Source organism: Phalacrocorax carbo, chromosome 6 (genome assembly GCF_963921805.1).
Source record: "Phalacrocorax carbo chromosome 6, bPhaCar2.1, whole genome shotgun sequence".
Taxonomy (NCBI): domain Eukaryota; kingdom Metazoa; phylum Chordata; class Aves; order Suliformes; family Phalacrocoracidae; genus Phalacrocorax; species Phalacrocorax carbo.
In genome coordinates, this window is record NC_087518.1 from 9,584,175 (window position 1) to 9,610,705 (window position 26,531).

General features: G+C 41.0%; 1 protein-coding gene across 1 annotated transcript in view; it reads right to left on the minus strand.

Annotated features, from left to right (window-relative positions):
• The window catches only part of PTPRG (protein tyrosine phosphatase receptor type G), a 420,049-nt gene that overhangs the window by 168,180 nt on the left and 225,338 nt on the right, over nucleotides 1-26,531 (minus strand). The window contains exon 4 of the mRNA XM_064453587.1: nucleotides 23,824-23,972. Coding sequence (XP_064309657.1) covers nucleotides 23,824-23,972 — 149 coding nt within the window. The remainder of the gene's footprint in view (nucleotides 1-23,823; nucleotides 23,973-26,531) is intronic.

The following is a 26,531-nucleotide window of genomic DNA, read 5'->3' on the forward strand; positions in this document are numbered from 1 at the left end:
ATACTATAAAATTCACCATGGACAACATAAGCAACCATAGCTTCTATGTGGTGATGATCTGGGTGTTCTGCAAATGAAACCTAATAGCACATCACAGGTGATTTTGTTCTGATCACATCTCTTATTCAGGACAGCTACTGACTTACCCTGTGTGCCTGAAGGAAACTTAGACATTCATGCAAGCCACTACAATTTTTCTTCAGAGATACTATTCAGGAAAGATCACAACCTCTGATGAAAATAGTATTGACTTAAAACTTGAATCTGTGAAACAAAACACCCCAAAGTGAAAATATACTATCTATACATAGCTTTTTTAGGTGCATATATATTTAAAGCAACAAAAATAGTCTTAAAAAGGAAAACTACTACAGACATCCTTATTTTTCTGCCTATTATATAAAATAAATATGGAAGCATAATTGAAGAATATATTTTGCTTGCTTGTGTTCATTGTCACGATTTTTATAGGATCAAATCAAACAGACAATGGAAATGAGTTTTGCAGTTTCACTGTGCCTTCTGGTTATCAAGTGGTAAGTTCCTAGCTGATGACCATTTTTTTTTTCTCTTTTAATGCAGACTCCAAAATAAACAACTCCAACTGATGGAGTGAAACTTTTAAAAACGGATTTTCTTTCCTCTCTGCAAAAGCTTACAAATGAACACACAGAACAGGGTAGGATATAATTTTTGTGGAGGATTCATTCGGATCGTTTCCATTTCCTACAGCAAAGCACAAGATACCCTGGGACTGGACTCAAATGGCAGAGTTTACTAAGTCTGCCCCTACCTACTCTGAAGTCTGCTACGCTTAAAAGGTTTCTCCAGGCTTGGGTAGCTCTTAAACCTTGAACACAGAGAAGTGCTACTAGATGAGTCACAAATCATTTAACAGGATTCTGCTCTGCTTCCAGAGAGTCACGAGCAATGCTCGATGCTTTTCATACCTATCAAAGAGCATCAGAGAAGTGCGGAGATTCTGCACTCATGGAAGGACTAAGAAAGGCAACAGGGATTTAACATGTCAGGATTTTTGGTTGCTTGCTCCTACTGAAGCCATGGGGAAAGGCACCTAAAACACCAGAATCTCTCACATGGCACTCCATGTAATCGGCAAAAGGCAGCCTGAATTAATTTGTTTTCTCTATTATTTTCATGCATCTCAGGAAAGGGGGAAAGACAGGAAGATGTGATTTTCAAACCACAACAGTGAGTCAGGGTGACTCACAACAGGTACCAATTAGAAACAGTAAGCTCGTATTTTGAAACTGCCTCGATTCCTCTTGGCCATGTCTGTGTTAAACAGCTTGCTGAGATGTGCATGGAGCCTCTTTTAAGTTTCTTCATTCTCAAAATCTAAATCTTCAACACTCAGAGCTGCTCAGAAGTTTAAAAAAAGAAAGAGAAAAGAAAAAAAAGAAAGCCTTCCCCACTCAAGAGTCATTTTGCAGAAAATCCCCAAACCACAGAAAAACAATTGCTTAGAACTTACATTTAATGTTAAGGGCTATTCAGGAAATGCAAAATGTTTTTTTTTTTAATGTTTAACCATATAAACAGCAACTGAGAAAGCATTTCTTATTAAGCATTTTTATGGTTACAGCTACTCTGCTGCTGAAAAAGCAACTACTTATAAAAATAAAGCTAATATTTATGGGCACTATAGCTCAGGAAGGGACCTCTTTTATAAGACATTTACTGCAGCAGCCATTGCAGCTGAATCATGTTATTGCACAAAAATGAGGGTTTTTTTAAAGCTCAGGCTAACACTTAACAACTTTAAGTAAATGATAACATATGAAATTAACTTTCAACAGTACTAAAAACAGAAGAGCAAGGACCAATCTGTGAGACGCTGATCATCCTCCCACCGTGTAAGTGCCCGCAATGGGGCCAAGAAGTAGGGAACATTGTGACCACCACAAAAGCAGATCATTTACAGAGCTGTGCAGATGATTAGCAAATTACCCTGCACAAGAGACCTCTCCCTGAGTGGCTGCGACCCTGGCGAGTTCAAAACTCCCCTCCTCATTACTCTCCCCCAGTACCAAGCACTGGATACAACACAGCTTGTTTTACAACCACCATTAAGTCGGCAGGAAAAAACCCTACCCATGCCTGTTCTCTAGGAGTTATGTCCTGATGTTGTTCTCCTCTCCTTGTAACTGCCAGCAGCCTCATTTGTGAAAACTTCTGTTCTACAGCACTCATTACAGACAGACCTAATTACAGAAGTCGGGAGTTACCCTTCCAGACCTAGATGGCATGACCTTTAAAGTACAAGTTCAAGGTCATACTTTAATTCACCCAAAGTTCCCAAGACGATTATTTTACAACGTATGCGCTAATCAAAGCCATGCTTTAGGATTTGGCAGACAAGCTGTTCTGTCTATCAGAATAACTCACAGATGGTATGTATGTGACACAACATATTCATCATGTTATATTCTTAGTATATGCAGTTTTCCCTTTTGCTAAATTTTCCGGCGTTCAGCAAGGGCTCTAAGAAACTACTGGTGCCTTGGAAGAGATACCCTTCCAGCCTTGTTGTCTTTAAATTAAGTGAATAAAGAAAGAATCTAAAGGTTGAAAAAACTCATTCTCCTGTGTAATTGTAAAACACTTCAAATTTGATTTCTTACCTTAGGTATTATTCTTTAACTTCTATTTTGTAGCTTATGTTTGTTTTCTGCTCTTCAGTTCACATATTGTACTTTCTTATTTGATGTGTGCCATATTGTTTTAGCTTTTGCTCTTACTTCTGCTTATTTATGAACCTTTTTTGACCAAAATCTCAGTAAGATTTGCTTTAGGGGCATTTTTTAATCTTTTTTTTCCAGGTAGTTGCATGCATAAGTGAACCATTAAAATTGAATCAGTTCAGTGAATCAAACTGAATGACAACAAACTAAAATGAGCAGAAACACGCCTAAAGCAACAAGCAGATTACTTATTTTACTTATTTGTAATGTTGCATTTTTTTTTCCTCTCCTCTAGTTCTTCTGATGAAATACAGAACCACATATTTTTTTAAATATTGGGATGAATTTTCAATCCTGAATGCCATATAGATTTTATGAAGGAAAATGCACAAAAGGAAGATGCATCCACACAAAGTTAGGTTTCGGATGCTGGCCCAGCAGCCTATTTTAAAGCTCATCATCTGGAGGAGTTAACCAGCAAGCATGGTCAAGAGTTCATAAAAATAAACTTGCTGCTCCTAATTTCTCTTGCTCCTATTACATCTGTCTGTCATTTACTCCCACTTTGCTTGTGTTTTAGAGCCTCAAGAACAAAAGTCACCTCTACTGCTGATCTTCGTTTTGTGCAGTGCGCTGGCTTGGATTAGTCCTTGTTAAATGAGGAGAAGAGTTGAGAGAAAAATAACTGAAAATTAGGTTCTCTGCCTTGGAAAGAGCAAACCAACAGTCAGCAAACAACCTACCACAATTTCTGTTACAGAATGATAAATGTCACTACCACGGACAGAATTTTCAGTGGTTTTCACTGTTTTAGTTTTTATGCTGAAAGCTAAAACATTAATAAAGCAATTGCAGTAGTAGGCATATAAGTCCATGAATGTCAGTAGCAAGGTTTCACATATGCCACTTTGCAGTAATAAAAGACTTCATATATAGTGCTAGGACTGGATGTTACTATTTTTATTTTTTATATGAGGAACTAAGGACAGGAATGCAAGCAAATGGAGGAGAAAAATGAAGGCAATTCCAATTAATCATTTCCCCTAGTGACATTTTAATGCATTATTGTTACAATTATTCTAAAATGTCCTCAAAGGATCATCACACCAGCTTTTTCAGACTTCATTTTTCACCAAGTGAAATTTTAACAAGCAACTTTTCAGAAAAGTTTTGATCTCTGAAGGAGCAATACCCATTCATCCCTCTCCCTTTGTGGGAAACAGGGCTACTGCATGCACTGAAGTATCAGGTGTGTTACGTTACAAGGGCCTCTTTTCATTTCCTTATATTTTCACTGGCTTGAGGTTTTCCCTGCTTTGGTTTCTTTCTTATTCACTCCCCAATTACCTTCTCAAATTCTGCATTTTCAGAAGCCAACTTAAAATACAGCAAGACGAAATGTATCAGCCAGGCTGTGGGGGGATGGAGGAGAGGTGGTGTGGTTTTTTTAAGCTACAAAGTTACTTTAATATTTTTTCCATTTTACAACATATGAGTAAAATAACCTCTTCTGTCTCAGCGTAATTAGTTCGCCAGTCCTGGCATGCCTAAAAGCCTCGTGTTGTTTGGGGTGCTGTTTGCCAGGGAACACTTAATATTCTCATCTATCACATGAATCAATAAAACACAACCCTGTTTTTCACAAGGTGGCAGTGTATTAGGAAGAGTCATATGGGCTGAGTTAATTTAAAAGTAATAGACTGAAATTGTCCCCACTGCTTTTATTGAACTGACAGAGCAGGACCAACGCTGCTAAGAAATTAATCCCATTTCACGGAATCACAGAGCAAGGCTGTAAAAGTTACTGGTTTATCTTTAAAAATAATAAAAAAATTAAACTCAGGCTCTGATTTTTACCTCCAGAATATGGGGATTTTTTAAAAGACATTACTCAGGAAACATACAGGAGAATTAGAGCTATGCCAAGTCAACCATATAGCCGTTGGATTAAATTCATGTCCACCAGAAAAAAAGAACAGTCTCCCTGTTGATAACCAAAAAATCAAAGCCTGAAAATTAACTTCAGGGACCTTCGACATGTGTGAAAGCATGGAGTGAAGCTCCCATAACTTCTCTTAATCCTGAGTGGAAGGAGAGGGCCCCTTCAGAGGGCAAAGGCTCCCAAGGGCTCAGTGACCCTTGGGAAGGTGCCAAGTCGTCACTGAATGAAGAAGAAAACAAGGGTGAAGAGTCCAAAGTTAGGGACCTTGCTTGGGTCCACCTACCTGAGCTGGTCCTGAGAGGACAAAAACCAGCAACAAATTCTCCCCCACACTGAGAACAGGCAGGATGCTCAGTGCTGTATCATCTTGGGGCCTTCTGCCTGCAATGGTAACTCGGTCCCCTGCCCCAGCTCCGCTTTGGTTTGTTAGCACTTAGGTACCTTTAACATGTTATAATGCTTTGTCCTGAACGATTTTTACAGCACAGGAGACAGAGGAGGCACAGTGCCAGAGAGGAGTGTGGTGAGCACTGCAGGACAGAAGCATTATCAGGATCTGTGTCAGCAAAGCAGATTTCACTTTTGATAATACCTGTTTTATCATTACTGGACCCTGGATAGGACACAACCAGGCAGGAAACCTTCACTGCAGCATACGGTGATGGACTCGTTATAGCTGCATCCCCACACCATGCTCTGAAACTTTGACCCTTGTTTTCCTAAAAGTTTAGTCCTCAAATTGATAAATTTCCTCAGACGTGAAATTAAAATCTTCAGTACCAAAAATATATTTGCATCCAAGGATACATGTCATTTCTCATATCCTGCTATTTAAATCATTTGACTTTGAGTGAGATATGGGAGAAATTTAAGTTTCAGTACATTTCAGTCTCCATCATGTCAAATTTACAACCCTGGAGTAAATCACACTGCCAAGACAAATGTCTTCACTTAAATCAGATTTGTTGCTTCCTTCCATACTTCAGAACATTAATAAAATTGGAGTTCTAGTTCATAATAATAGTTTCATCCTCACTGTGCCAGGAAAACCACAAGAACTTCACAGGAACCTTAATTCACCCTCCACATACTCACTTCTCTTGGTTATGCAATTATAGGCCCTGATTTTTATTAGCTATGTGAGCACGTGTGCATCTGACTCAAATTCTTACAAGTGTATCAGCATGCATACAGTCAGTCCAGATATACTAAGATTTGCTTTAAATGTCTCTTCTAAATGCTGTTCTTATCTTCAGACTTCCTGAAGATTGGAGGCATTTAAAACAAAAAAACCAGCTCTCTAGGAAAGGGGCAAAGGCACGTGAAAGCAAGGAAAATGGCAGGAATGTTTACAGCTCGTTGAAATTACTTGAAATTTCTCCCCTAAGTAAAAGAAATTTCTAGCAATTGCTTTTCCCTGTCATCTTTCCAACACCTCTTACATGTGCGCTCTCAAGAGAACCAAGTCCCTCTTCCATTTCTGGATCTGATGCACAATTATAGGAGCTGCTACTGATGAGGATTACAGATTCAGTCCCTCCCTGTAAATGCAAAGGAGATGATCGTTTCCCCATTGCAGCACCACTCTCAGACTCCAGCCAGAGGCCAAAGCATGTTGCTTTAGTCTTTATGCAAGATTAAAAAGCAGACCCGCGCCAAGACACACAGCTATGAGACGGGGTGGCAACAAGGGTATAAACTGCACTTGTGCAACAGCAGTTCACAGAGCAGAAATCTCAGCACATAAAAAAATAGCACATCACCTGAAGCTGTTTCTTTGACCTACCACTTGCCTAATCGTTATTCCTAAACCTAAAGACTAACATAGATGGGGTGAGTGACACCTGGATTTCTAGCCCACAATAAGGAACATGAATGCACCTTTCTAATTGCCACCCATCGAAAGCCCCTTTGACACATGTGGCTCTGGAGTTACATATGGCTTGTCAAGAGCCCTCCGTAATGGGAGGCACATGTCAATGGAATGTTGCTGGGAGCTCTGTGTGATTCAAAACGCTTACTGCAGCATTATTACAGTAATCTTTCAGCATGCTTTTACTCCCCAACCTCTCCCCATTTTAACAAAACAATCCTAAGCCTGTATTAACAACAGGGTTTAATGAAAACCATACATTTCATGATGAGTGTTTGGTCATGCATGGGAGATTTGTTTGGAATCAGGATCACTTCTCTCTAGGAATATGACAAGAGATTAAATCATTAAAAATGTATAGTCTGTAATTAGTTTATCATTGCCAGAATTGCAGGAATATTTTCCAACATAAAACTGATGCCACCAGCAAGAGATCATTTTGAAAGATCAATGTTGCTGAGATATCAGAAAACAAAGTAATTAGGAGACAGCATGCATGCTGTTCTCTATACTACTTTTTTTTACATACACAGACACACACACATATATATATAAAAACTATATAACCCCCTCCTTATAAATCCAACCAGTGATGGGACAGATTCTGTGAGCCACAGAAACAATATTAGTGATTGTCTTAACTGACATAATGATGTGAGATTATTCTGAAGCACCACCATCTTCTGAGCCTTGAGGATTTGTACTAACTGCATATTTCTGGAGAAAGCAGCACAAAGCGCCACAAACAGTATCTTGGTATTAGTTAATTATGGCACTGCAATATTTTCACCGGAGGCATTTTAGAAATAAACTGCAGTACAGTGATGCTGTTTGTATTGCAATAGTTAAGGTGGTTTCAGACCATAAATTATAAACCTCATTTTTCAGACTTTATGACAGGGCTATAAAAAAGGAACCAGCCCTAGCCAGTTTTCTTTTATGACATAAAAAAATTAGCTATTTGAAAGCTATACATTTATGCATGAGTTCAATGGTTTCAAATGATTTTCCCCTCCCACACTCTCCTGTTTTCAGTATGTACAAAGCCATGGTCACATTTGATGGCCATTCTCCTCTTCCTTCATACTGTGCCCCGTCCCCTCAGATGTATTACTGCTTAAAATCAGATTCTTTTGTTTTTCAGTGGGAATTAGCAATCTTATGTGAGTCAGCATCCCTGGACAACTCTCTGTAACTATTTAGTAAGGAAATATTAAAGCTGTCATTTTCAATATGAGGTTCACAGACCCCTGGGGGACTAATTTAAAGGGGTCTGGAGAAGATAATTAAGAAAAGTCAGTCTACTGTCAGTAGGCTTAAACTCACTGAAAAAGGGCCTACGCTTCAGCAGGAAAATGTTTAGGAGACTCACAAAGGAAAAAGTACATGAAATACGAGATTATTTTTTTCCAAGGAGAATATGAATTTAAAGCAGCAAAGAGGGTTGATGTTAGCTTCCAGTACAGAGAGTTGCATTCAAAAGCAGATGTCAGCCTCACAGGCTGAGAGCTTATATGCAGCAGTCATAGCAGCACACGCCAGCAGCCTTCAAATGCCAGCACTGCCTCTGAAAAGATTGGTGAATTTGCACCATGCCCACTCTTGCACTGCCAAGGTCACCACTTCACCAAGCTGTCACAGAGCACTCCGCTTCCTGCTTGTATATACCGTCAAGCAGAGGTAAACATGTCAGCTTAACGCCCTTTTGACTTGAAATGGAGTTACTTTCTGAATCTCAGTTTCTTTGGAGTCGTGTATCACAGGAAGAAAATGTCCTCCACTTTCAATAAAAAACAGACTCTGTCCTTGCATCATCTCACCCATCCTTTGTCCCTTTGGACTGTGGTAGGACAGGCTGCGTGGGAGAGATCTTCCTCTTTTTAGGTACTACCTTTGCACACAAGAGCTAGGCTTGGACACAAATGCATACTGAAGGGGTATACAGCACCAGAAGTTGAGATCAAACTCTTTCTGGACTAACAGCTGCGTTAATGCTTGTGGGCTTGACTTTCAGGAACTGAGGAAGCCACCATGTAGCAACCTGAAAGTATTCAGAGCCATATGCCAAGTTGCTTTGCAAATGGGACACAGGATCCTAAGTCACTTATACACTTTTTTTTTTTAATGTTCTTCCCAATGCTCATTAATATTGCCAAAGAGCTCTATGATATTCCGCTTTGAAAGCTCTACAAATGCAAAATGTTCTATGATAATCAAGCAAGTCTTTTAGCATACAGTTTGGTTTTATACGTGCTTTTCATGCTCATAGTGTTAAACAGCTCTAGGCAGCAATTAGTTTGTTAAAGATAAAACAGTAGGTAACAGTAAAAATATAACCATTTTTCCTGCCCGAAAAGCTGATCGCTAAAGAAAACCAGTTCAGCTGACAGCTTGGGAACCGTTTTCTGCTGAAATGCAGTATTTTTCCTTCCTCACAATTACACTTCCATAGCTCAGTACTCTTTCAGCCATGGCCTAATCCTGGCTACCAATATATACTCACAACTGTCAAGCCTGGCCACCCCTTCACCCCCATTTGCTCAATGCAGTTTCTTAGTGTGGTGGTAAATCACTACCAAAACAGCATCAGTGTAGGTAAATGTTGTATCTTCACCTTGCAGCAGTAAGCAACCATGCTCAATTGTCCTACTTGCCCTCCTGTCAGCGGAGACCCTGAAGACTCCCAGGGTGGGGGGGGGGTGTGTTCTGTCTGGGCTATGAACTTCAAAATTTGGCATATGCAGTGGTGCCAGTCTCGGTGGGCACAGCGGTGCCCTCCTCTCCTGCCTGCTGGCCCCCCGCACAGCAGAGCTCTGCAATAAAAGGTGCTTGGCAGATATTGGGGGAATCAGCTTGTTTTCAGAAGCCAGATCTCTGCTCCCGCTCCCTCAGCTGGTTGCCTAAGATAATAATGCCCATGTTTATGTGAATATTTCTAATGGAAATAACTGAATTCATTAGTCAACTTGTGGGAACATTTGCAGTTAAAAAAATTTGCACTCGGCAAGATAATCCTCCTCCCTGTTGTGGCAAATGCATGACTCCCGTTAACCCCAATGAGAGCCACACATGCTTGCTGTACAGACAAACAAAATTATAGAAAGAGTAAAACTTACTACACCAGGCTGATACTGAACATGTCACCAAGACCTTCCAGATGCACAAACATCCTAAATTTATATGAGATATATATGTATGCATATATAAATGAGATAGAATGTAGATCAAAATCACTTAACAGATATTAGCCACCACTTCTTGAAAGGGGTATGATATTTCTGTTTGAACCGCACTTTAAGTACTTTAAATTGAGATACTGAAACCTCTTCAACATCATTAACCTGGATTGAAAATAATCAATAAATAATCATTGTGCGTGTAAGTATGAAAGACAAACGTCTGATACATTAATTGTGAAACCCCTTTCTGTACTAATGGTTGCCATAACCTAAGGGATCGATTCCATTATGGATATTTACACAGTGACCTATTAGGAATACACGGAAGTATCATTTTTTACATTGATTATCCATCCTTAAAACAGATAGTAATGTATACTTAAATGCATGGATTGCAAAAATAATTTTTAACCTTTATTATGTACTCTTTGTTGAAAAGGAAATCGTTTGAGCATCATGGTATGAAGGACACAATTTCAATTTATGTCTTAAGAACAGAGGACAATTATGAATGCATGTAAGAAAAAAAACCCCAACTCTTCTTCGTAATAGTTGGGGCAAGTAACAGCTACCTAGAACCCAAATGTTTTTAATCTGAACCCAAGCAAACAATACAGTTATTGCTGGGAAGCTAGAAAATAAATACAATTTGTAAAAGTTTAATATGTATCTCCTTTTGTAAATGCCTGGAGCGAAATCCCCCTTCTGAATAACTCCAGCATAAACTGTAATAAGGACGCCTGATGCTGGGAGGCGATGCTTTTCAATTTGACAGACTTCTCCTGTGCCAAGTTTCCACAATAAGTAGCAGGGCTACTGGGGACATAGCTGCAAATCCAACCAGGAGCCACACAAACAGCCTAAAGGTTACCCAGAAATGCACCTGAGGGAAACCACCTCCAGCCACAGCCATCTGCCTGTGCGGAGCTGGCGCCGTGGCACCATCGTCTGTGCCACCACGGAAAGGGAAAACGTCCGCTTTGTGCCCCAAGTGCTGGGAAAGTCCATGGGTGACAGGACCAGCAGGGAGAGAGCGGCTGGAAACTGGAGTAAGGCAGTTATAAAAGTCTCCAAGTGAGTCAAAGGCTGCCTGCAACGGCGGTGCTCTCCACCTAGAGAAGGCAACGGCGATGAAACACTACAGCCCCGTTGAGGGGACATAAACATTACAGGCTTGACAATGACGATTGCCGCTTCCCAGGCATATCTGGAGAAAACAGAATTTAACCTGGGACAGCAGCTCCTTTGTAAAAGTGAGGTTTGGTCATCTTCAGGTTAGTTTTACAGCCAAAGAGGAGAAACGGCTTCTTTTATTTGGCAGTAAATGTGTAGAGCTCTTGCTGGGAAAGGAGAGGAAAAATAAACGAAAGCCTCCTAGTACATTTAAATCAAGCTGTCACTAGGTTAACCAAGCCCCAAAGAAGGGGTGTAGTACTCGCTCTTGGCAAATTCACTTACTGATTATCAAATCAATTTAGCAATTCGCCGAAGTGCCCATCATCCCTCAAGGCCGTCACTGCACCTGTCAACAAAAACCAGGCGCCGACTCTTCTCTTAAGGACATAACATGTGTCAAATTGAAGGTCCTATTCAAATCACAGCTTCCTGCCAGTTCCGATCTCCCCTTCCATCTTTCACTCCATAATCTGCTTAAAATGAACAAAACCCACCGGTTTGAGAGTGCTGAACCTTCCACCCACCGGCGAGGCTGGCGGTAGCGTGGCAGGGATGGCACCGGCCCCTCCGGCTGCCGCAGGAAAGCGCCTGTCAATACCAACAGAGGTACAAATAATTCCTCCCCAGCACTCAGAGGGCAGCCACTGATCTTTCCAGGCTTTATCAGAAAAAGGATTCCTTTGTTGTTGATGTTGTTAGATAAACAGTTCTTTTTCAACATGAGCTTCTCCCTTGCTAGAGACAGAACATACAGGTGGTGCAATCACGGAAACAATACTGCCCTGCTGTATGTCTCCTGCCCTCCACAGCAGCACTTATTAAAAATAAAATTTCCTGTCTCATTTAAATTCTTCCAAAATGCATGCATTTGGGGGAGTCTGGTGAGTCTATACAGAGGAAACAGATCTAAATCTCTCACAGTAGTTATATACGGGGTACTTATCTGCATAAGCATTATTTCAAGCATGCACACGCTATTTCTGTGTCCTCCAGCATGCATCACAATCCCACAAATAATTCCCCAAAATGTGAAGAGATGTGGACCAGCAAGATACATTAACAGAAAGCAGCAGCATTAGGTTTAACCCAGTGACATTTTGGCATTATTAGCCGTGCGAGAGCCTGGGCAGAATCTCAAGCTACAAAAGCAAAACCTCAGCTGTGCCCAGCTCCCCCCTCCTCTCCTCGCCATGAGGTCTGCAGAGCCAGCACCACAGAAGCTTTACATTCAAAACACCTCTTGCACAAAACACCCTGCCATTGTAAGCACTGCAAACTCTCAAACCTGTTCTGTATGAGGCCCCATTTTAATCTTTTGAGCATCCTTTCTTTTTAAAGCATAAGCAGATTAAGCACACTGAGCATCCTTCTTCAGCAATCACAGTAGATGCATTAAAATACCATAAATGAAGAAGGGCCGATAAGACTGTAATGAATGCATTATCTCCAATCCCAGATTGCTATAACTTTACAGAAGTAAAGAAATGAACCTAAGAACAGACTTTAAATACTGTTTCAAGGATAAAGTATCGATGTATTGATCTTACGAGTGCTATTATCAGATGGCTATCTCTGGATGTCAGGTGAATCCATTCACTGCTAGAAAGACACGCCAGGTTGTCAAGGCCTGAAAATTATCCTTGCTAATTATTTCTCTCCTACTGCCCTTTCCCAGTTCCAACTTCTGACCGCTGCCAAATTGCTCCTTGCCATGTTACCAAAATACTTTCCACTTCTATCTTACTTGATCATGATGGGAAAACATCTGAACTACCTCTGCTAATAATGCAGCAATATTATGTCAGAGATCACATGCGGATGTTTTGCTACCTCAAGTGTGAAGCAGGCCAAAACAGTTTGCTAGGAAGCTTTTTTTGAAATGAGAGCTTGCTTTTCTTCTACAGAAAATAGTAATTTCCTCTTATGTGGCCTCACCTTCAAACTCCTCAGAGTTGAGCCCTGCACTTCAGCTTTCACATCTTTCATATACATTTTATAGTTCTTGTCTTAAAATGGACCAACACCACAGCTGTTTGAGCTGCAAGCATCCAGAAATTGCTGCTTTCAGTTTCTTGAAAGATTAACTTGTAAGATCATAATCCTGTATGCTGGAAATACAGCACCTCCCTTCCAGGCTACGCCCGGTAAGGGGACACGCAGCTCAGCACGCACTACAAAGGGAATAGGAAAGGGAACATTTTATCAGAGGCAACAGAAGGAATATCCATTTTTAGTTTTGACCAATTCGGGTCTTGGTCTTGCTACTACTAAACTGCCTGATAAATCACCATATGGTTCAGTGGGAGGGCTAACAGGCCTTTCATAAATGGTATGCCAGCAACAACAGCATGTAGCTTTCAGCATTACTTAGTAAACAGCATGTGGTTTAACATCAGTGACTGGTATGATTGAAGGTATCTACTTTGGGTATTTCCTCGAGGCAAAGGCCCCTAAAATTTTTCCTAGTTAAACGGGGAGCAAGGGGAATATTAGATGAGGTTGAGGAGAAAGACACGACTATGGATTTGAGGATGGGTGACTCCATTTATGTTCAGGAAATAATGGGTTTTACTTTTACTCTCTTGAAATTTCATCTTTTGAATGCAGCTCATTAAGTGAGCGCTCACATTCCTGCCTCCCAAACAGAATGAGACCTCTGAAGCAAAGAATTTCAAATGAATCTTTTTTAAAACCTTCCTGTTATCTCCAATCTCCTATTTTGAACTGGATGTAATGACATTTCTTTTTCTTAAGGGATATTATGGTCCTGCCTGGTACGTGCCATCACGAGATTAAATGTGTCACTCAACTCCCAGCAAGCCACCTTCTCCTCAAGAGCATTAGCCTGCCCTAAGAGGATCTAGACCTCAGAGAAAGGAGAATAGAATTTCCTGCTCAACGAAGGGTGATGAGAAACTGAAGAAAAGGTTTCCTCTTCTTTTCGAATGAATTTTGTAATTTTGGCTACTCATCTGTGGATAGTTTTGCATTTTAAAAAGTTAATTCTGCTACTCTTTGAAAACCCTTGAGCGCTGCATGCAGGCATTGAACACTGAATTTTTTATCTTAGTTGTAGGCATTATCACCCTGGAGGAATGGAAGGGCTTGATGTAGGAATGAAAATCAACTAAAATCACCCTTACAGCAAGCTGGCTAAGGTAAAAAGCAAACACAAGTGGTGTTACAGGCATAAACTTCAAAACACAGAATGTAGTTAAAAGCCCTATACAGACAAAAATTACAAAATTCAAGAAATTTAATCTATCCCTGGCATGTTCAAATTCCAAAGATCTCTCTCCTTTCCACGACAAATGTGTGCTAGATCTTGTGCTAATGAGTGATTTTAATTCTCAAGTTAGCCTGACCACCTGGGGTTAGCAAGGTTTCCTCTCCACCCTTTCTTTGGTGTCTGAGAGTCTGTTCAAAAATTAGATTTGCCCCCCTGTCCCAGAGAAGAATGATTCATCCTTAACTTATCAGGGAGACACTTTCAATCTTCTTTTCCTGGACAATTAACAGTCCCCTCTGGAGAAACTAAGGCTCTTTTGGCAGACCAGGTGCCATTTTCTGTGCTTGACTGAGCTATTAACAAACTGTTATCCCACTGCAGGAAGAGGAAAGCTCTTTCCCACCTGGTAATGCTACTTAATTCTGGTGGGAGGCCAAGATTTGTATTTCTTACATATGTGTAGATCAGGAGCTATGTTTTATAAAAAAAACCTCCTGAATGGTCAATGGACAATGATATCCAAGCCCTCTTTGAGGGATATTATAACAAAGGCTTTCCTGCCCAGGCAGTGAGCGTGCTGGAGGCAGCTGCAGGCAGGAAACAGAAGGGGCTGCGATTTCCTGGAAATACAAGCCTGCTTTGCCTCCTCTCTGAAGCCAGAGGATAAAGGAAAGCCCCCTCTGAGGACAGCCAGCCCTAGATGGGATGGTGATAGAAAAGGACATTATGGGCCTTTCAAGGTATGTGCTGAAAAGCCCAACTAATTAGAGAATAGAGAATTTTCCTTATTAAACTGGGTAGAAAAAAATAGGGAAGAAGACAACACATATATTCAGGGATACGACCACCTTCCCCAAATTGTTTGGGTCTTTTTTATATTTACAGAAAGGCGAGTACAGTGTGTCTTGAAGCATGAGCAAACACATACCTTTTTTTTCCTCATTTTCAGCTACTTGATTGTTATTTCATTCTTACCAGACAGTAAACTTCGCTGTGTTTTAGATCCTTTTTCAACTTTAGTTAACCTTCCCATCCTGTCTGGAAATACAATGCCTGTGAACTGGGGAAATAACAGGGACTACACTCATATTGCTGCCTGATCTCTTACATCATGTGAAGCTTTATCATAGAAAAAACAAAGCAATTCATCCCTGCAAAGCCTGAGGTTATAGCAGCAGCAGAACTGCTGTATCCCAGAGCATGAATTCCACTGGGGCAGGCGCTGCACAAACCCAGCGAAGAGACACTCTTTGTCCCAAAGAGCTTTTAAACTCAATATAAGAGACAGCAGAGGAATTCAGGTGGGAGGGCAAGAACATAGATATGATACCACTGATCAGCACAGTCTGCAGGGAATGCATTTCACAGCCCGTCTCCCCCTAGAATATAAAGCCTTTCGGTGACCCACATTATAAAATCAATTTTAATTAAAACCTTTTTGGACATATAAATAACCAGACAGCAAGATGCATCTTCCTTTCTGGTTTACACAAGCTTTTGGTCATCATCCCTTAGAAAACAGTTCTTTAACGTGTGATAAAACAAGGGGGAAGAAAAAAAAAAGTAAAACCTGAATAAATGTACTGAGTTTTCTAACTGCAATAAACATGTCTGACGTAATTTATTCTCTTGGCATGAAATTATAGCAACTGTTTAGCATTCTTCAGGAAAAAAAACCAACAGAAAACAAAAATGCAATCAGTGAAGCACCAGTATAATGGACAATTTAAATCATTTCCTGCTCGCTGCCTTAAATCATGATTAACATTGGTGAAATCTATTCCCACTCTTTGAGACCCAGTGAAATGACTTCCATGGGAAATAGTGGCCGACAAGCTACCAAGCAGCCCATTAACCACATTAAGGTTTTCTTTTGATTTTTTGTGTGCCAAGGAAATATTATCGCTTCTTAACACATTTATGCAATGTGTTTGTTTTTTTTTTTATTTTTTCCCCAAATGTTATCTATGTTATTTCCAGAGAAGCTGTTGGAGTAAGTATGAAGGGTCATACATCTCCAGGGGAAAATGTCCCAAAGTCCCAGGACTGTTAGACTTGCCTGACAGGAAGAGGCAGGGCTGAGCCCTTACCGAATTTCATGGTTTTTAACCGACGTCCCACGACCCTTGCATGCAGCCGACCTGGCGCAGTATGGCACACAAACACACCCAACCTGCACACTCGGTGCACCCAGACACATGCTCAGAGCCTGTGCCCAGGGACACTTGACTGACCTGCAGCTCACCCCACTGTAAGCCTCACGCACGTCATGGCTGTGCATTTGATTCTGAAAAAAATTGCCTTCCTGTGTCTAAGTTCCTAAACTTAAAAGGCTACGAGCAATTTTGGAAAACTTGGCTCCCCGTTTAAGACTGAGGTGCCCATTTCCATTGAGAGAAATAAAATGGCCCTCTAATAGTCATTCTTTCCACAGCAGTATTGAAGCCCCTATACCTAGCCATACTAAATGAAGTGGTACTTCTGTCCAAGGTGTATTTGCACAGACGGATACTGAGGTTCAGCTGACTCCTCACTTTACCCCTGTCTTGGGTTGGAAAGCCTCCACGCACAGCATCTCTACCTGTGCTCAACCTCTCACCATCACTGCTGGGGGAAGGAGGCTGACACATACATATCAGAGAAGAGCTCTCAGTAAATGTCCTTTCAAGTCTATCAATGTCCTAGCCTGTTCCCTACAGCCAGGGCCAAATGAAGTCACCTCCTCATAATGAAACATTTTCCTTGCAGAAGACTGCAAGATACTCTAACATGGAGCTACCCAACATGGTGAAGCAGCAGAAGTAGCTATCACCTGCTGTCCTCTTCCTTCTCCTCCCATAATCAAGTAACTATTCCAGAAGAACAGAATTTAGCAAGATCCTGTACATACTTTTTTTTTTCCCCTTTTCTTGCCACATTGAGTGCCCAGAGTGAATGCCAGTAAATCCAGTGGCCTAAGTACCCAGTAAGCTCAGCACGTAAAGCTTACCTTTACAGCTAGGGAAAGACAGTCCCATTTTTCTAACTCAGACAATCCCACATTTCAAGTAACAATCCTATTGAATCTGCTACCTTTCATTAAAGTAGCTCTTATAACTCTGTCAAATTCTCCAACCTTTGTATTGATTTTTTTCTCCTATTCAAAATAACTCTCCTTTACAACAAGAGCTGGCTGTCAGCCTCTTATCTCTTATTTTCACCCCATCTGATCCTCCTTCTCCTTGTCAGTCTTTCTGGATTCCAATTAATCATGTAGAAAATCAGGGATTTATGTTAAGAGGAATGTACAACTCTTAGCTCATCATTAACATACTGTAATTGCAGTGTAGTGCTACTGCCTCTGACCTTTTCAACAAGACAGTGGAAATCCTTTAGGGAAAGCAGGACATTCCCAGCCAACATGAAAAGAGTTATATCTGGTTCATGTTACTGGATAGTTATTTCAAAATAAAACTCTGGATGCACTGTACCATTTGCAACTCACTCTAGAAATTACTGGGGCCTGGCAGGCAGCAGGAAGCTGCTGCCATAAAATCAAACTGCTGTTACGTCCCTAAATTTTGTCTGGGTCTCTACACGAACACTCCCAGGATATGCTAACCCCTCCACTACACATATTTTACTTCCAGTCTATCCTCTCATGTTTCTTCTTAATTATCATGGGACATTCACAGAAAAGATCAGCCAGATGGAGACTAAATATTTCACTACCAGAAGATGAAGCATTCTGCACTAAAATGGAACCCTGATTGCAATAAAGTCATTAATTAAAGTCTCAACTGATTCTTCTGTCAGTATATGCAAGGCACTAAAGAGAACTGTGAAGAGACAGTGTATCAGCTACTCTAAGGAAAATAAAACTGTAAACCAGACAGTTATAAGATGATGTTTAACTTGCACTGCTCACGGTCTTTACAGTGCAACATGATGGAGACTCAGCCATGCGCTCAATATATCCATCCATTTCATGTTATAAAATTATGATACACTGATTTATTAATGATGAGAAACCTGAACAAGTTTTTAAAGTGATGAAGAGCAAAGAGGAGTAAAGTCTGGGGACTCCTGGAGTAAAATCTTACTTTACTGGAGATAAGACAGAGCAGCAGTTTTGGCTTTTTAGCATCTTGTATTTTAGAGTATCACAGAGGACTGTGAGGAAAAGGGAGACAGAAGACTAAGAAAATAGACCAAAAAACCAGTTTGAAGTGTCAGTTTGAAGAAAAAAGAAAAAAATTAAATGTGCAAATCCCCAACCCATCTCCTTCTCTGAATGCTTAAGTCGGGTGCTCTAAGAGATGGAGATGGAACACAAAGTGCAAGGTAAATTCCCTGAGCACTCTACAGTACAGACAGCATGAGTATGGAGCCAAATCCTCATTCAGTTTCATCAGCACATCTCCCATCAAAGTCACTGGGAGCTGTAAGTACCCCCCTATAAGTGTATGTTTGGTCCTTGGAGAGAATATTACAGTAAAATTACTTCAGACAGTCAGTGTCTCTCACTGTGATATATTCCCAATGGTCCTCTTTAGGTCCCTCCATCATTTACTGACTTCTACTTTGATACATCCTGCCAGATGGAGGCAAGGAAATTTGAAGAGCAACTAGTAAACAAAATATATGGAAATAAAACCAATGCTGCCTCCCTGTTTCACAAATTAGTCTTTTCTTGTGCTTGAAGCCAACACCAGAGATCTTTGCAAAACTACAATTACCAGATATGCTGGATGCCAGAAATAATAAACCCAGATGCAACACAGCAACATAGGGTGTTAGTTCTCTCCTGTATATGAAGAAAACATACTGTGATATGTCCATCTTTTAATGTCAAAAAAGCATGCACAAGTCTAAACAGACTTACAAATGCACCAAGAGTAAAACTAAAGGCCAGAAAAGGCCCCAGTTCTAACATTAAAAAGTAAATATCCCCTGCCATCCACAGGTGGACGAAAGGCTGGATATATACTGGAGATGACTCCAGGTGTGACAGAAGGACTTAGCATTCAGGATAAAACAAAACAAAACAATATTAGCTTGTCTTAGTTTATTTCCTCTAGTAAAGCTTTTGTACACTGAATACCACGTTTCTTTTACATTAATGCTATTGCTTGCCTTCTGCCTGTGATAATATATAACATCAGAATTTAAATGATATAATGAGAGGTAGGATAGCACACAGTGATAAACTTTGGCAAGGAGATCTGAGCATGCAAATTAGAGCAACTAGCTGTAGATCTAGACCATGCTGAAGTTAGTACATATATTCAAAGGGAAAGGGAAAAAAATCAAAGTAGTAGCAAGAACAAAGACACCATTAGAACCTGGAAAGTCTTCTAAGAAACATGCTTTAAAAAGAGTAAGAATTGTTAATGCAAATGATTTTTTTTGTAATAATAATCTAGTAAAATGAATCTATCAACATAACGTAAAAGCTGGTTAATTGCCATGAAAGGGTGTTAGCTCTTCATTTGCTGCTAGGATGGTTTGGGGGGTTTTGTTGGGGGGTTTTAGGGATTTTTTTTTAATTTTTTTTTTTTTAATTGAGAAGAACTCGAGACCTCCAAAAACACGCATGCTGGCACCTGTGGGTGTGAAATCACATTGCTGTTTTAGAAGCCAAGTTGATGTTCCTATTACCATTTTGGCCTAGACAGTGCAAGTTTGTTCATGTAAGATTAAAGGGATGAGGTCTCTATGGCATATTGCAGTATGGTCCTTGGAATAAGATTCTCATTTACTAAATAAATTACTATATATTACTGTATAATGGTGTTCACATTATAACTGACAATTAGCGCTATTAAAGAGAAAGCTCATAAACAGCCAAAGCTCACATCAAATTAACACAGTCATGATTAAAATCACTCTTCTGATTTCTGCTCTTCACAGAAATAATCAGCATTTTGCATAAAAATGAGTACAAAGCAGCTCAAAAAAATCACAGTTACGCTGGGACGGTGGTACTGAACTCCGCCAGCACAGTGCAGCACTGCCACGTCAGCTGTTCGCTTGCCTATGAAATATTAAGCGCCAGGTTTCCCTCCTAGCAGGCAGCCCGCGTGGCGTGCCCTGCCTGCCGCAAGCTCTGCGCAGGCAGGGCTGGTAACCAGTGCGGTGACACTGGAGATTAAAGTGCTGCAATTACTCCTCTTGGCTCTAATGAGGGGAACCTGGGTTCTCTCCTGGCCTGAGGGAAGCTCATAATCTTTATTTTAATTCTGTCACTTCACCATTTAAATGGTTTTCTAGTGTTTGCACGTTCATTTATACTGCTTCAACTTCAGAAAGAAGAAAAACCTGAGTAATTATAGCGGAGAACAATAACAAAATATAAAGGAGTCAGCAATTCATTAAAGTTTAGAGAATACAATGTCAAAAACTTTTCTTAACTTGAAGAAAAAAGGAGAGACATTTTTTCTAAACTGGCACAGAGCCCACATCCTCATTAGGATTCGCGCTCCACTCACACAGCAGTGCACTAATGGGATCACTTTAATCTTCAGCATCACAGCACTAGTCCCTGGCCTCACCCGGATGATGGTGCTAAAATGGCAAGAAGGAGGGAAGAAATCTTCAGGGCAATGCTGACCAGGTCTGGTATCAAACTGGAATCTGGCTGTGGATGAAAGTTTGAAGCACATGGATATCTCCGTTCACGAATGGTACTTGAGAGACAGTCAAGTTCATGATGATGCCTTCCTAAGGCTCAAGTATCACCAAAGAAAACCTAATCAACAAATAAGCAATCAAGACCACGTAATGAAAGAATATCATTACATATGCCATGGTTTGAAAAGGAATCACAATATGCTACATATGCATAAAAGTACTGCAAGATAATACGTCTTTGATCCAACATGCCTTTAAAGCAGGAAACAAAAGGATGTTCTCATATATCTTACCAACTAATTTAACATATAAATCACAAAAAAATATGATCCAGATGGGCTTCAATGAAGGAAACCAATTAACGTAGACAGCCTTACCATCTGACACATTAGTTGTAATAATAAAAACCAAACAACGTGGTCAAACAATAATGCTCTGTATTATATCTGACATTTCTAATTAGTTTCTGCATCCTCTTCAAGAAAAAAAGACTACCAAGCAAGCACTTTGTTTCCCAGAGGAAAAAACATCTAAACTTCATGTGCACAGAGCATAGTCTATGGATGAAGCTGATCTATCTGCGTTCCCTTGGGATGTGCTTTGGAACTAACGGATTTTGCACAGTCCACATCTGGTTGCACAGTTAGACTCAAAACGTTTCCTTTCAGCTGCATGGCCAGTGTAACTGCTGCAGACCTGCATGCTCAGTAAAAGCTTTACATAGATCCACAGGCTCAGAACAATCAGAATGATTTGGGCTTTGCTTTCCATAGGATAGAGTTTTGGTTTTCCTTTCTACAGCCTTCCTAGAAATGCCACTTCTCAAATGAAGTACAGTTTTTCTGGCACAGACCTCCCAGCATCAGGCAATCAGGGTTGCATCAGACAGTTGCAAGCTGAACTGCAATTACCATTACAAATTAAAAGCTCCACCATGCATAGATGTACAGTTACTGTTTGAGAGGTCTAATCCCAACTATGAGGACTACTTTCACATGTATCAGCAAGAAGGACTCCGTTTCATCACTTTAGACCTACTGGACCCTTCAAAATCCACCCATGAAAATCCTTTTCAGCACAACTGAAATTTGGAATTCTTGGGCAGGAGGTAGGTAGCATCACAACAGGGAAAGGTTTGGTTTGGAAACTGCTCTTCCTTTAAAAAAATAGTAAAGAAAAGGCTGTGAGAATTCTGCGATGCCATCATACCCCGGAAGGCTAGAGAACAGAGGTTCATGTCATTGCAATGAATACAAATCACTTTGAAAATTTCATTTCCTTTATTAGGATTAACAGTAAACCTTTCTGATAGAGCAATTAATTTTGCACAGAATTCACAAACAAGTGACCTAGTGGCAGTCTCCCTTCCTCTCCCTCCCTCCCCCCCAATTTTAAAGTAGAAAAAAATTAGTATTCCAACCCACTGAAAAGAAAATTAAGAATATTTAAACCAAAGGAAAATTATTTCTTGGGAATTTGCTTTTTTCCAAATAGTTTCCATTCATCAAGCCCGCATCAAACAGCCTTGGCATCATAAGAAAGGGTTTGTGAAGTGGAAATACTATTTCTGACACGAACAAGAAGGCCCAGGCTTCTTTACCATCTCCACTCGCTGAAATTTCAGAAGAGGAGTTTACTGGCTCTGTAGACTTCCTGAGTGCTCCCTTCTGCCACCCAAAACCAGGGTTACAAATATCAGTATGGCCAACTGAGACAGACAGGGCAGCATGACAATGTTTGGACCTTTGCTCCATGTGTTCACGGGTGGCCCTTTGCGAGAAACCACAGCTACATCAAGCCAGAAGGTGTTGGAAAAGCTCATTAAAAAGTAAGAAAATAAGAAACCTCTGCCTCACAGAACATCTGAACATACAGGTTCAGAACTGTGAGACAAAAAATAGCTTCTAATTCTCACGTGATGGGGCAGTTGGAGCAGGGAGGTGAAAACTGGAGGTTCTGGTCATGCACCAGAGTCTACTACAACCTCCCTTTGTGCTTTGGAAGCTCCTTCCCACCTCCTGATAAGCGACTGGGCTAAAGCCACATGTAAGGAATTACGTGCAAGAACAATCAAGTTCTTGCAAGACCCAGCTAACAAGACAACCATTTCTGTCCACACATGAGCTTTCTGGGCAAGGACAGCTCCCCTCAACCTGCTCATGTCCACATGGCACACTCTAAAAGTGCTTGTCTGCTTACCGAGGGGCAAAGGTCCCAGACAACGTCTCATTTATCCCAACATTGAAAATCTTGAATATAAAGTGAAAAGTATCAACAATCTCTGTCGTCATGGAAAATACTGCACTGGCAACAGAGTGACCTAGGACTATCAGTCACAAGCCAAGACCCCTCCACACCAGGCTCCGCAGCAGCCCGCAGCGCCGGGACCCTCCCTGCCATCTAACAGCACATCCTTGCAGTCCGTTGCAGACAGCGGCCCAGCCCCGTGCTCCGAACAGGGCCGCGTTCGCAGGGTGCTGTGCCCGAGGCGGTACCTTGCTCCCGCTGCAGCACAGCGCTCTGCTATGATAGCTGGGCGACTGGCGGAGCGGGGCTGGCGCGGGTCCGGCTGGCTCCTGCACCGGCAGAACAAACGCACAGCTGTTTGCACAGATCTACGTAGATGTCCTGTTAGTACAAGGCAAGGGACCGCAGCCGAACACAGGTAGAGGGAAGGCCGTACGTGTGCAAGGAAGCAATACTGATGAAAGACAGTGGTCTCAGCATGACGGCTCCCAAACTGCTGCTATTTGTTTGTAGGCATCATGGGAAAGAAAAGATTTGGAGGACAACGAGGTCATTTTGCGGATATTTGCAAGGAGATCCTCCCACACATGAAAAGCTTATGGGGGAAATGAGAAAAGTGGCTGTTTGCAACTTAACCCATGGGACATGAGAGCTGGCAATGCTAGCAAAGCAGAGCTCAGAGCTGACATTGCAAAAGCACATAAGAGATGATAGATAGAGTGCTGTGAGGGCCGGAAGGGCCTTGAAAGTGATATGTTCATTGAAGGAAACATTGCCCTATTTCACAGTCGTCTCAAACTACAGCAATACATTCTGATTTTATTTTTTTTGAGAATGTAAGCGCCTGTCTTTCCACTCACCTCAACGGGGAACCTCTTGCCATTGATGCTGTGCTCAGAGCCAGCTGATCCGTTGCTTTGACCCCAGTGAAACTCCACTTTCTCTGCTTTGAATCTGCCCGGCAACCCAGCACCACTGACAAAATAATCGTCCTTCAGCAGGATAGCAACTGCACACACAGAACAAGGAGAAAGATGTTCTTAGCAGAGTTTTTTCGAAGCATTTACAGGTTTTCCTCATTATATTAGAATACTTCTAATGCAAGTAATATGTCAGGTCATCATATTCCTCTTTATAGGGATGGGTTTAAAAAAAGTCTACAAGTAATGCTGGCTAATTATGGAAGTGATTATGAAGTTCCATAGACTACAGAAAATCCCAAAGTCCAAATTTCTCAAGGACTTTGCCCTCCTTATTGGACTCTGAATTTAAAATTTAAATAGCAAACTCCATTGAAACCTGTTTAATATGGTTCCAGAGAGTAATGGCTGACTGCATTCCTTAGCCTTACAAACCACCAAAGGTTTGTAGATCGCAAGTTAGGAAAAGAATGGATCCTCTGTTTGTGGGATTTCCTCTATTTTGTTGGGGCGGGAAACCCCTGTGCCCTGTCCCACCTCTACTGCTGGGCATGGTGGGTACTTTCCTTAGCCTCCCTGCTCCTCCTTTCTGTAAAATGGGGAGAGCGACAATAACAGTTTTGAGACCCACTCATGACACATCCTCTGTAAGAACTGGGTTTTATTACAGTAACTCTGACATTATTATTATGTGATTCAATAAGGGTCAAAAGGATCTTCTTTGTATTTTCTTTTCATTTCCAAAAGCCTTTGTATTTTATGTAACAACAAAAGCTGTAGGTCCAAACAGAGGGCAAAATTTTACGGTGGAAGCTAGTACATGTTACAGGGAGGTCTATGGTCCAACCAAGAACTGAATCCAGCTTTCAATAAATTCCTGTCTGCTGCTCTGACTACAAGACCACCTCCCTTTCTAGCATCCCCCATTTTTAATACGCATTATTCCTAAAAATTACTCCCTACAAAATCTTTTCTTCTCATCCATTACTAAACTGTTGCTTAAAAACAGAACTAAAATTAGAACTTTGTTCTTGTAAAAGCCATTGCAGACCACTGCTTGCTGTGCCCAGAATCCTGTGATTAAAGTTTTTGGGTTGGTTTGGGGGATTATTTTTTTTTTTAATGGGAATAGCACAACCCACAAGGATTTCTCTGTGTTCTCAAGCCAACTGTGTCATCACAACGGGAACATTAATATAAACCCAATTTTATTATGTAAGAGGGAGGCTTTTATTCACTGCTGAAAAAAACAAAAAAGGTAGTTGTGAAATAAAAGTTATTCCTCTGTTGGTGTGTCAGTGGCAGGCTCTGCTGCAGGCTAGGCTTTCTGCCACATCGGGGCTGCCCCCCATGAGTACAGACTGGCTACAGCAGCCTCATCTCAGGTGCAACTGCACAATTTAGACACATCTCAACTTTAAATTGTTTACGTTAAAACTGTCTAAATGTTAAACTGCAGATGTTTCTAAATTGTGTAGTGACATCATGGGACTGGTTTCTTCCATGATTTCTGGTTCTTTTGGCACTCCCTTTGCATCAAAGCGTTTGTGTAGGAAGACGGGTGTTGCAGGACTGGCTGTAGCATACTGCCTGTGTCAGCCAGGGCACTGCTCGTGGTCACTGTCTTACACCACATCTGTGAAACTTAAGTGACTGAAAGCACCACTGCTCTCTTCCTCCCTTAAAAAATTCTCAACAAGCTCAGCAGTATTTTAAATGCTGAAAATCTCACTCAATTGGTTATAAATTCCATAGATAAAATTGTAGGAGGTGAGGAATACAGGAAAGCAGATTCGTGTGCATCTGTTAAAAACCTCTGTAGGGATTCAGTTGCATCTAATAAATATTTGATAGTTCCTAAATCATTTATGGCTCTGTCAGGGGTCATTTTACTTGTTTTAGATGAATAATTAAAAGGATAATTAGGAGGATGTACAATCTGAAATGTTCATCTAATTGTTCGTTTTACAGTATTTCTTACACTGCTGAGCTGTATGACACATGTTCCCATCACCTTCCTATCTTAGCAGCATCCCCTTATTGCCAGTGATTTGGGGGCTTCCTTCCCTTCCATGTGATCTCCAGTATTCAGGACTGCAATAAACAAACATCACCTTACCAGGCTTTGGCAGCCACTGCTTTTATCCAGTGATTTCTGTGGAGTCCACAGCAAGGAATCAACCCCAAAGCCCACTAATTTAAAATACTATATAACTGAGATTACAAAACCAAAGAAGGTGGTGCACAGCCACCAGGATCACAGTTGTGTGATGCCATTTGCAGGATCAGGGCTGAAGCTGTATGCCCATCACCCCTGTGAGAGCAAAAATAAACCTGGATACAAAGCAGCTCTTCCCCTGCCTTAGCAGAGCAGCTCTGATGGTCAGGACCAGCCAAGAGCAATGCACATCATGTAGGAAAAGTACTTAAAAAAAACACATCTCTGGCAGAAATTTTAGTAGGTTTCTCTAAGTAGAAGGAGTTTTTCAAAGTTCTCAGCGACCTAAAACGGGGTAAAGTGGTGACATTTGTGTAATGCTGGAGAGGGTACTGCTCCCATGGGCGCTCCTCCCATGGGACAAGGCCAGGCTCCAAGAAGCCTCGTCAGCCTCAGGCCCTGGCTGACACCAGGCTAACACTTAATTATA